The 12,024-nt window shown below is 56.5% G+C and overlaps 1 protein-coding gene across 1 annotated transcript in view; it reads left to right on the forward strand.

Moving 5' to 3' along the window:
- The window catches only part of KIF17 (kinesin family member 17), a 45,194-nt gene that overhangs the window by 19,009 nt on the left and 14,161 nt on the right, over positions 1-12,024 (forward strand). Inside the window, exons 6-10 of the mRNA XM_087445807.1 lie at positions 1,116-1,225; positions 5,361-5,508; positions 7,009-7,565; positions 8,549-8,629; positions 9,683-9,894. Coding sequence (XP_087301933.1) covers positions 1,116-1,225; positions 5,361-5,508; positions 7,009-7,565; positions 8,549-8,629; positions 9,683-9,894 — 1,108 coding nt within the window. The remainder of the gene's footprint in view (positions 1-1,115; positions 1,226-5,360; positions 5,509-7,008; positions 7,566-8,548; positions 8,630-9,682; positions 9,895-12,024) is intronic.

Raw genomic sequence — 12,024 nt, forward strand, 5'->3', positions numbered from 1 at the left:
AGAATTGAATATCCAGCCATCTAATAATCATTTCAAACTCAACATATCCAACACTGAGCTCTTGATCTTCCCCGAACCCCAAGCCTGGTCCTGTAGCTGCCCCACCCAGTTGATGGCAACTCTCTCCTTCCAGGTGTTCAAGCCAGAGGCCTTGGGGTCGTCCTTGGCTTCTCACTTTCGCTCAAACCCATATCGAATCCAGCAGAAGCTCCCTTTGTCTCTACCTTTAAAACATGTGCAGAGTCTGTTCACGGCTGTCTCCCCGGCCTGAGCTGCTAGCATCTCTCGCCTGAGTTACTGCAGCGGCCCCAACACGTCTCCTGGTGTCTGCCCTTATCCCCCTCAGTACATTCTCCACACAGCCAGGGAGATCCTGTTCAAACGCAAGTCCTTTCAGTGCCGTGCCCAGACCCTCCACTGGCCTGGTTTAACCCCGGGTAAAAGCTGAAGCCCTCACCGTGGCCTGCAAGGTCCCCAGGATCTGGCCCCATTCCCTCTTTGACCTCCTCTTTGCCCATACTCCTCCTCTCTCACTCCACTCCAGCCACCCAGGCCCCCTGGCTGTTCCTAGGACAGTCCAGGCCTCTGCCTGCCTCAGGACCTTTGCACTCACTGCTCTCTTCTGTCTGTTCCCAGGATCTCTGCCCGCCTCTCCCCCTTGCTTCCTTCAGATCACTGCTTTCATCTCACCTTGTCTCAAAGGTCTTCTCTGGCCACACTATTTAGATTACAGTCTTTCCTCCTGGTTCTTACTTCTGAGCACTCTCCTGCTTTCTTTTTCTTCTCAGAATGTATCACCTTGTAATGTGTTATGCATTTTTCTTATTCATATTTTTTTTGCCTTTCTCCCCCAATTGAAAACCAACCTGGCCGTGGAATTATGTCTGTTTTATTCAATGCCACATCCCCAGTGCCTAGAACATGTAGATGCTCATTAAATATTTATTGAATGACCAGGTAAATGAGGATTTTACATAAAGACACGCTTGAAATAAGTTCAATACTTTGAAGTCTTTTTTGAATGAGCATGTAGTTGTCTTTTTATGGATTTCTGTTTAGTTCCTGCAAATCGTGTGCACCTAGGTCCCAGCCCCTCATTTTTGCTTTTCTCCCAGCCCTGCTGTCCAATCAGGTGCCCCTAGACCCTGTCCAGACTGAGGAGAAGCTGTTGCCCCAGCCTGTGACCCAGCGTGACACGGAGGCCGAGAAGCAGCTCATCCGGGAGGTGAGACCCCGAGCAGGGCGGGGAACGGGTGGGCAGGTGGGGCCCCGCAGGAGACCAACCATTTCACCCCCACCGCCGCCTTGGGTTTGGTACTACAACCTCCCTATTGGAGCTCAGAAAGCTGAGGCTCAGAGAAGTGCCATGTCTTGCCCAAGGTCACACAGCTAAGGAGAGTCTGAGCCAGGATTTGAACTTGGGTTCCTGACTCCAGGGTGCACTCCGTCCCACGTCTGTGCCTGCCCGGGGGGAACAGAGAGGGGCGTGGGGGCGTCTGCAGGACGCCGTCTCCCCTCAGTACTGCAGGGAGGGGTGGCTGGGGATTGGTGGAAGCGAAGGCATTCTTGGCAGGGGAGATGGCCTGTGCAAAGGCGGGGAGGTCAGAGTGGAAGGGGTCTGTCCCCTCAGCAGGTGCCAACAATCCAGGCTGAGAGCAGGGCAGCCGGGTGGGCAGTGGGGAGCCCCCAGGCGCCTATTTGACCAGTGGATAAGTGGGGTGTTGGCCTCCCAGAGACAGCCGTCCCCTGGGGGCACCTGGGTCCCCCTCCCGCATGTGTGCCTCCCAGCATCTCTGGGGACCAGCAGGGCAGGTAACCCCCTGATTTACAGATGCGGAGCCGGTCCCCAGAGGGGAACCTAGACAGCCAGTCCCGGCAGAGCCTCCCAGCTCCCTGCTGAGGCTCCATCCTGACTCCAGGCTCTGCTGATTTCCTGAGGCTCCAGCCATTTGAGGGCTGCACCTGAGACCCCATCGTGTGGTGGGGTCCCTTTAGGGCACTAGCTTTTTCCTAGTGGAGAACCTAATGCCAGGCAGGAACAGCACTGCAGGGACTGGGGCCTGGGTGTATCTGCAGCTGGGCCTCTGCCACTCAGCTGTGACCTCAGGGGCGATCAGCCCTGGGGCCCCTGGAAGCCCCTGGTCAGGCCGTGAGGGCCTGGGGCCCAGCCTTGAGGGGCAGGCAGGTAAGGCCTGGGGGTCTCAGTCCTGTGGGCTGGAGGGTGGGAGAAATCGACTGGAGAGTCCCCAAGAGCTGCCCCATGACAGGCATAGGCTGTTACTGTTTGGGGAGAGGCTCAATTATGGGTCTTCGATAAACCCCATCCCGGCCCCTATGAAGGTTCTGGGCGCTCAGCTGCTCACTCTGCCTTTTCCCCTGCTGGTCTGGGAGCTCCTGGGGCAAGACTAGGTGTCAGGTCCATCTCTGGAGCCCTGGGCCCAGCTCCTGGGGAGGTGTTGCGAGGAGGGGGCCTTTCAGCATGGCTGAGCCCACAGGAATGAAAGAATCACACTTTGGGGGTTTAGAATGGGTTTCGGAATCCTGTAGAAACAAGTGGATGTTGATCACAAAACGGGAGGGATGGGAGTGTTGGCCAGGTGCTGGGATGGAATCTTCCTCCTGAGGAAGGTCGGTTGCATGGCAGGCACCCTGGCTGTCCTATGAGCAGGGCGCCTCCGCCCCCTAGTGGTCACCATGGCAAAGAGATGCTGTTCTGGGCTGGCTGCTCTGAGTAGCCAGTGATTGGAGGGTCCTTCTGCCCTGGGGATGGGGGTCACCTGCCTCCTCCTCGTGGGGCAGCTTAGTGGAGCACTGCCACCTGAGGCCACCACCAAGTTTCTTTTTCTGACCCTGGAGTTTCTTCTGTGAGCCACACTTGGAGGCAGAGCTGAGGGTGTCTGTCCTCCCTCTCGCCTCTCTCCCTCTTCCCTCCCATATGTGCTTTCACTTATGACTCATATTCATTGAGACCTACTATGTGCCTGGAACTGTGCCTTCCTTTCCTTTCCATTCCAGAACCAATCAGGGTGCTGAGGATAAGGGAGGTGGCCCCTGTGTGTAGTGGAGAAGGCACCGGGCCAGGAATTGGCTCAGCCATGAGCTGGAGGTGTGACTCTGTGGGCTTCAGTCTCCCAGCTGTACCAGGGGCATTTGGACTAGAAGATTCCTAGAGTCATTTACATTGCAACTTTTACATTCTGCAAGTCCGGTCCTACGGGCTCTGTGACTGGGCAGGCTGTTTAAGCTCTCTGAGCCTGTGTCTTCATCTCTAGAATGGGCGTAATAGCAGCTTTCCTGCTGCGGTACGAGGGTGACATGAAGGGGTATCTGCTCATCACTGGGTGTGTGACGAGTACCAAGCGGCAGTTGGGGGTCTAGGTTTGCACTCTGACCCCCCATTCAGTCATCAGGCATTTTCTGAGCACCTGCTAGGCTCTGGGCACTGTAGTTGGAGGCGCATGTGGGGCCAAGGAAGAGTTTTATTGTTTTTAGTATTGGAAGTAATGGAGCATGTTTTGTAGACTGCCAGGAATGATCTAGTACAGGGGAGAGGTCCGTGTTATAGGAGGGAGATGGGAGACTGAAGAGCAAAGTCCTCGAGGGGATGGGTTGGCTTCAGATGGTTCGTCAACTGTCACAAGAGGATGCAGAGCTTTCGGACAGACCTGCAGGTGATGGGAGGATGGGGGGCTGGGAAGGTGGGGAGCTCTTGTCTGATGGCCTCAGTGTTCTCTGTGAAGTACCAGATAGGAAATGTGGGGGAGTGGAGGGGTGTGGAGAGAGGGAGAGTGGAAGGACTGAAGGGAGGGGTGCTGAGCTACGGAGAGGCCCCTCTGAGATTCGAGGTTACACATTTACAGGTGAGACTGGAGGTCGGTGCTGCCGTGTGTGTGCGTGTCTGCGTGTGCACGCGCATATGTGTGCATCTCCAGTCGGGTCTTGCTAGGGTGTTGGTGCGACTGGACTGAGGCCTGGGTTGAGCCGGGGTCAGGGCTGTGCTGGGAGGAAATGATGGAGGGTGCTGGGGTGAGGGAGTCGGGGTTCACTGCTGAGGGACGATTATCGTGCCAGTCCCAGGATCCCAGCTGGGTGAGGAGGGAAGCAAGGGGGTGTGAGCTACAGGTCTCCATGAGGCTGTCAGAGGGCTGCTTGGTTCTGGGCGAGTTGTGGAGCCTCCTTGGGCCTCAGTAACGTCGCAGCTGTCGTCCTGAGCCTCAGATGTCTCTCTGTGTGCTGCAGAAGGCACAGTTACGTTTCAGTGATCCTCCGTGCCCTTCTCTCTCTCCCCGAGAGCCCGGGTCATGCTCTCTGTGCCACTGTGGGATTCTGTGCTGGTGTTGTACTTCCGGAAGGGTCTGGTGAGGTGGGCGTGTGTGCCGGGGCTTTCCCTCCCCAGCCGTGTCTGGGCCTCTGGCTAGTTCAGCTGCAGGCCCCTCCGTCAGGAGCGGCTCCAAAAGACAGAGGGTCACAGACTGTAACTCACCAGTGCCCGGCCCTCCCGTGGGAGACGAGTCTCAGGCCCCTGAGTGGTCTCAGTTACCCTCTGGCCCAGCAGTTTGGCCTCATGCTCTTCCTGCTTCAGCGGCTGTTCCCCGAGGCCCTCCTCTGTGCCAGGCACGGAGGCCGCGAGAATGATGGCCGCTCATGATCCGTGCTGAGAAGAAATAGGCCAGGTGACAGAGAGCGGTGGTGGGGGTCCTCTGGGTGCCCGGTCAGGGAAGGGCTCTCCGGGGGGCGTTACTAAGCTGAGGCCTGAAGGGAAGAGCTTGCCAGGGAGCAAGGGCAGAGGCCCTGAGGCAGGGGGGATGCGGGCGCGTCCAAATGTGGCAAAAATGAGGTGTGGTCAAGGAGTGGGCCGGCCAGGTCACTGCGGACTCAGGTCAAGTGGAGGAGCTTAGATTTTATCCTTGGACAAGGGAAGCCCTTGAGACATGAGGAGGAAGGTTGGGGGCACAAGTGGAGGCGGGGGACCAGGTGGAGGCCATTTGGGCAAGAGCTGGTGGTGATGGCCGAGGCGGAGAGAGAAGCAGAGGAATGAAGATATGTGTCATTGTTGATGGTTGAGGACCGTTTGGTTACAGCATACTTGTTGCTGCAGAAGGTGTTCGTGATACAGTGCTGTGTGCAAACAACAGACCACAAACGAATACATGTGTTACTAACCAGTGAAAATGCATCACCAAGAGTTCAGAAGGGTCTGCACCAGCCAGTAATTATCCAGCGTTGTGTAGGTCATTTTAATGTTGTTCTTTTGGCTTGTTTGTATTTCCTGGGTTGTTTGACGAAAAAGGAGCACTGAAAGTCGTGTTTTGAAGTGGTGGTAAAAGGCTGCCCCCTGGGCGTCTCCCCGCCATTCCCAGGAGTATGAAGAGCGCCTGGCCCGGCTGCGGGCCGACTACGAGGCCGAGCAGGAGTCCAGGGCCCGGCTGGAGGAGGACATCACTGCCACGCGCAACTCGTACGACGTGAAGCTGTCCACGCTGGAGGAGAACCTGCGCAAGGAGACAGGTGGGCGCCGCGCCCGGCCGTCAGGAGGGAGACCAGCCCGCTCTCCTCCTTGTTTTACTGGCTGACGTTTCTATAGCACTTTCTACCCACCAGGCTCAGTTTTGTTTAATCCTCACAACAGCCCAGCAAAGTAGGTTCCACAATTACTCTTATTTTATAGATGAGGAAACAGAGGCACAGAAAGGGTAAGTAAGTTGCCCAGGGTCACACAGCTGGTAAAGTGGAGCCAGAATTTGAACCCAGGCAGCCTGACCCCAGAGCCAGCGTGCTTACCCACAACACTGCATCCTGATGCGTTGGCCACAGGCTGGGCCCCAGGCCAAGGCTGACTTAGAGCTGTTCATATATCATCCATGTTTTATGGACGAGTCCCTTCCTCGAGTTTCTGCATGTTCTATAGTTTCCTCTCACTTCTGAGTCCATCTCTTACCAAAGCAACCACATCCCATAATAAGCTTTCAATCATTAGCAAGATCTTTAACCTTCCTGGAAGTTTTTGTCTTCTTTTTGACATTCTAGAATGTTCCACCCACCACTCTCATTCAAACACCCATGGTGCGAGGCAGCCCAGACATCTTGGTACTCACCCAGGTGTTGTAAAATCCATCTTGTAAGGACAGTGGCATTGGTCACATCATTGGTACCATGTATTGAGCATTGCTGTGTGCTGGGTACTGGGTAGGTGCTCCCCTGCACCCCCTGAGTGCGGGAGGACTCTGCATCCTCACATACCAGGGTGCAGACTGAGGCTCGGAGAGGGTGGACGTCCTCTTTCAGCAAAGGGAGCATCGGGACTTCTCAGGGGAGCCCAGACACAAGCGACTAAGAAGGAGACGGGATCTTGAGGAGGGGATCTAATGCCCAGGAGCTGGGAGCACTAAGGAGGCCTATGTGGCCATAGTCCTGTCCAAGCTGGGAGGAAGATGCCACTCTTGGTGTAGACCCAGAGGAAGAGGGGAGGGGCAGGTTCTAGAATTTTCTGTCCTTGCAGTCCAGTTTGAATATTAGGCCTCCGAGTGATTTTATTTGGTCTCTCTGACATTCATCCACAGAGTTCATTTAACTCCCATGGATCTAGCATATCCCGTGGACACGAGCCCTGCACTGGGCACCCCAGCGGGGTCCCTAAGGGTCTTGGGTGTGGAATCTAATCAGGAGCTCTCAGCCTTGCAGGCAGTAAGACCCACAGGGCAGTCAGCTTACCTGCTGAGAGCAGTCCCCCAGCAGGGTGGTAAGAGCCCAGCACCTAACAGCTGGGAGGTCAGAGAAAGGAGAGATCATGGTGCTGGTCAGGGAAGGCTTCCTGGAAGAGGTGGAAGGATATGGGGTTTGAGTTCTGATGAGGGAGAGGGCAGTGGGGCAGAGATGGGAAGCCAGTATCTGGGGGCCCTGGGGGCTCTTCAGCTGGTCTTTTGGAGATTGTGGCCTTGGGGCCAGCTTCCAGGGAAGAGTCCCCTCATTCTAACCTGTAAAAAGCTAAGGGAAGTTCCCCATTTGCAGAGGCTGTCCTGAAGGCAGAAGTCCTCTACAAGGCGGAGGTGATGTCCAGGGCTGAGTTTGCCAACAGGTCTGAGTACTCACCTACTTTCCGGTATGAGACAGCCGTGAAACCCGAGATCTACTCCATGCCCAACACTCTGCCCAGTGAGGAGGTCTCTAAGACTGAGGTCTCCTCCAGGTTGGAAGGACTGCCCAAGGTGGAGGCCTCCCAGTCTGAGGTTTCCCTTGGGTCTGATGAGTCTTCCACACTCGAAGAAGCCTCCATGTCAGAGGCCTTCCCAGGACCGGAGGAGCCCTCCAACCTGGAGTTCTCCATGCCCGAGCTGGAGGCCAAGGGCAGATACTTCCCAGATGAGAGTCTTGGCCGAGAGGCCATGGAACCCCTGCTGGAGGGGGAGCCCTTCCTCCAGGAAGAGGAGCCACAGCCGATGCCCCCGGAGCTGTTACCAGGCCTGCACGACCCATTTGCTGAGGTGGAAGCCAAGCTGGTCAGGCTCTCCTCCATGGTGGCCGGGGCAGACGTGCCCCGGGTGGACGTGTCCAGGGTCCCCATGCAGGTAGCTGATGCCATGCAGGATGCCATGCAAACATTCAGCAGGCAGAGCTTGGCTGGGGGCACCGAGGTTAGCGTGCACGCACAGACGGCTGGCCTCTGTCTCCGCCATCTCCGCCGGCTCCGGCTTGGTGGCCGGCTCAGGGGCGTTAGTATTCAGGGGTCTGGGAAAGAGGAGCTCTGTCTAATGCTCTGGGAATCAATAGGAAAGTTGGGATTGAGACACAAGGCTGCCAGCTGGGCACCTGTTCTGCTGACGTGGGAGATTGCTGAGTTGCCATGGTTACACTGCGCTTCCAAGCCCGAAAGGGCTGGAGGAGGCCGTGGTCAACCCTCATGCTCTCGCAGGCTCAGAGCAGTGAGCTGGGCTGGGGGTCTGCAGGCGTCCAGCTGCCTTTCGGGGACCACCCAGGGGTCCTGCGATGCCGCTCTTCCTCCACCCTGCCCCTTTGTCCAACGTCTCTCCCTTTACAACCCTTTTTTTGCATTTCAAATGTTTTCCCTCTCTTCTCCCCTCTGTTCTTTTTCCTTTCCTCTCGTGTGTGTGTGTGTGTGTGTGTGTGTGTGTGTGTGTGTGTGTGTGTGTATAAAGAGCACAGGCCTTTGAATCAGACAGACCTGGGTTCAGATCCCAGCTCTACCACTCACTTGTGTGACCTTGGGCATCACCTTCTTTGGGCCTCGGTTTCCTCATCTATAAGATGGGGATGCTGATGCATGCTTCACACGAGGTCATGCAGGTAACACTCCTGGGACGTCGCAGGTGCTCAGAGTGCACCTGTCTCTCCTCTCTCACCTGTTTCTCTCTTCCCTGTTCTCTCCTCTCCTCACCCCTGCTTCCCCCCCACTGCCCCCCACAGTGACAGGCAGGAGGAGGAGGTGGGGTTGGTGAGCAGCGTGGGGAGCTAAAGAGGGGAGATGGGGGGGAGCAGAGGATGATTCTGGGCCAACCGTCCCTCTTCCTCCCCCACCCCGTGCTCCTGCAAGCGCCCCTCCCTGACAGACCTGCCGGAGCCTGGTGACCTCAGGTCCGAAGCCACGGTAGCCCATGACCTCCAGCCCAGAACTGTGAGTGTCCCTGGGACAGGCCTCTGTGCGGTGGGAGGAGTTCCAGGGGCTGGCTCTTCCGGTGACTCCCGCTTGTCTCCTCCCTCTGTGGGCCTCAGTTTCCTCATCCATGAAGCAGGGACGGCAACCCCAGCCCTCCCCCACCTTATCAGGGGCGGCCCACTGCAAAGCGCTGTACCAGCCAGAGGAGCCTCAGGCCTCTTGTTAGTAGTGTTAATAAGAGGCCGCTGTTCCAGACAGTGGTTTTCAACTTTCCGCAGCCTTGGAACCCCTGTCTAATGTGTAGAGGCCCAGTGTGTGCGGTGGGTGAGGCTGCAGGGAGCGGCTGGGGGCCCAGGGTCCCCTGGGCACTGTCAGGGAACCCCCGTGGGGGCAGGGGCGCCCATTTTGAACACTGCTGCTCTCAGACCAGACCCTTTTCTCTTCTGCTTAAGAAAGCACAACAGGCCACAGGGAGTGAGAGGAAGGCCTTAAATCTACCCACATTTGTGGGGAGAGAAAACCACCTGCCAGCCTCTGGAGCCGGCACCCTGCAGGGGCTCAGCTCCCCTGGCTGTACGGTGACGTGGAGATGGCACCCGAGCAGGAGGAAGGGGCCGGGGGAGAGCACGGGCAGGGGGACAGCAAGTGCCGAGGTCTTGGGCTGGAAAGACCTTGACTTTCTCGCACGGGAAAACGTGGCGGGAGCAGCGGCAGGTGGACAGGGCGGCGGCAGGGGACAGCGGGGAGGCAGGGAGCAGGCACGGAGGGCGCCGCAGGCCGCGGAAGAAACTGGATTTCACTGCCCGTGCAGCGGGATCGTGAAGGGTTCTAATCAGGAAAGGGCTGGGATCAGCTGATGCTTCAGGAGAATTGCCCTGGCCGCCTGTGGAGCCTGGGTGGTGGGGGCGGGAGAGGGAGCTGGGAGGCGGTTCGGGAGTGTTGGTGGAAATGGTGGCCGTAAGGATGGGATTGGGTGCACTTCTGTGTAACCGGTGTCCCCCGAGCCGGAGGGGAGCCGTCCCAGACCGCGAGCGGATGCCTGCCTCCACCTTGGTTTCTCTTTGTGCTCAGGAGGTCGACCTGGGCCCGGAAGTGGCCAAGGAGGTGGCGTTGGCCACAGAGCCTGGCGTGGAGGCCGCGGCTGAGGCCCAGGTGGCCTTGGAGGCCCAGCCCCAGCCCCCGCTGGCCATGACCAGCGTGAGAAGGGACAGCGTGGGCGTGGAGGTGGCGGTGCTGACCGACGACCTGCTGCCCGTTGTGGACCAGCAGCAGGTGCTCGCCCGGTAAGCGCCGGAGCTGGGGGCTGGGGGACCCCGCGTCAGGGCAGGAAGGAGCTATGCCCTGGGCTTGGGGGTGGTGGTGCCCTGATTCTTCCTGAGCGCCCCCAGCTCTCCTCCTGCTGTGCTGCGGAGGCCTGATCCTCTATGGGAGCAGTGGGGCAGGGCTGGCGCTGGAGTCAGCCGGGCGGCAGGGCTCTGCCCTGGAAGCGGCACAGGCGCCCCCAGATCCCCTCAGGCGCCTGCTGGGAGCAGCTGCTCTAGGAGAAGGTGAAGGGACCACTGCCCGTCTGGCTTTGCTGGGTCTGGCCTCCAGGTTTCAAGAAGCGCAGGGCAGAGCCATGCAGGCTTCCCTCAGGTCCCAGCCCGGCCTCTGGTGCCCTCCCTGATGAAAGACTTGCTCCCCCTGGGGGCAAGACACTCCCAAATACCCTCTGAGGCCGCCTGGGGAGCTGGGCTTCCCTCACCCGCTGTGCAGTTTTGTGCAAGTCACTTAATTTTTCTGAGTCTCGGTTCTCACTTCTGTAAATGAGAGTAATGTCAGGCCCACCTGCATGACAGAGTCAGCCTCCTCCCAGTCCCCAGTCCCTAGCAACTGAGCAGCTACTGCATGCTGGGCACCAGGACGCAAGGATGAACGAGCTGCCGCCTTGGCCTTCAAGGGGCTCCCAGTTCCGGGGGGAGGTAGATACACAGGCCTGGGTTCTGTAGCAGTTAGAACTGAGTGGGCTGTGCAGTCGGCCGCCTGGGTTCCTGTCCACCTCCACCACTACCTAGCTCCACCACCTGGGGCAGACGATAAACCTCTCTGTGCCTTAGCTTCTCATCCACAAAATGGGTGATAATCAGAGTTCCACCTTGAGAAGCTTGTGAGGGTCACAGGAGACAGGGCCTGCAGAGGTGGCAGCCCAGCCTTGGGCACCCAGAAAACACTCAGCACGTGTCGTGGCGGTTTTCACGATGTGGTCTGGAGTGTGGTCAGGGAAGGCTTCCCAGAAGAGGGGACACCTGAACAGGGTTTGCACGACAGATGCCTCAGGGGTGGCGTTTGAGGAACAGGCCACAGCCAAGGTGGCACACAGGCACAGAGGGGGAATCAGCCTGGGTGTTTGGAGAAGTCTGAGCAGCGAGTTAAAGCTGAGTGAGTTGTGGGGGTTGAGTGCAGGGGGAGATGAGATAGTGTGCCCCCAGGGGGCTTGGACTTCATCCTGATGGGGACCCTAGAAGGACTTTAAACAGGGCAGTGACTTGGACATGGCCCCTCTGCCCTGGCTGCCGTCCAGCTTCGAGCTGAGCCTGAACTGAGTCGGAGCCTGGCTGCTTGGTTGCACAGTTCCGTTCTTTCCCGTGAGTGTCATCTGTCCCCTGTTCTGAACCCTTGTTATGCCTTTAGTTAGAAGCCCCTTACATCCCTTTGGAAAGAGGCAGAGTTAAAACACTTTTGTGGGGCTTTGTCAGACAGTGAGGGGCTCCACATAAGCCTTTCTTTGTAGATATTTAAAACTTGCACCTTTAAAGGGCAAAACTCTAAACATTTGTGAGCATTTTGGATATAAATATTTTTTTAAATGTATTGTTACCATCCCTGCCTGATTAAGCATTGTGGACATAATTATTTTTTTCGCATTTTCTATTGAAGTATAATTGACATACAACATTATATTAGTTTCAGGTGTACAACATAATGATTCGATATTTGTATACATTGTGAAATGATCACAATAAGTCTAGTTAACATCCATCACCACACATAGTTACAAAAATTTTTTTCTTTTTTTTCTTGTGATGAGAACTTTTAAGATCTACTCTCTTAGCAACTTTCAAATATGCAATACAGTATTATTAACTGTAGTCACCATGCTGTACATTACATCCCCAGGACTTATTTATTTTATAGCTGGAAGTTTGTACCTTTTGACCCCCTTCACCCATTTCACACACACCACCCCCCAACCTCTGGCAACCATCAGTCTGTTCTCTGTATCTATGAGCTCGGTTTTTTTGTTTGTTTGTTTTGTTTTTTAGATTCCACAGGTAAGTGAGATCATACAGTACTGTCTTTCTCTGGCTGACTTATTCACTTAGCATAATGCCATCAAGTACACTGAAGATGATGAACATTTTTGACAACACAGC

The sequence above is a fragment of the Ceratotherium simum genome, chromosome 22 (assembly GCF_057802395.1).
Source record: "Ceratotherium simum simum isolate JZ-2026a chromosome 22, ASM5780239v1, whole genome shotgun sequence".
In the NCBI taxonomy this organism is placed as follows: Eukaryota; Metazoa; Chordata; class Mammalia; order Perissodactyla; family Rhinocerotidae; genus Ceratotherium; species Ceratotherium simum.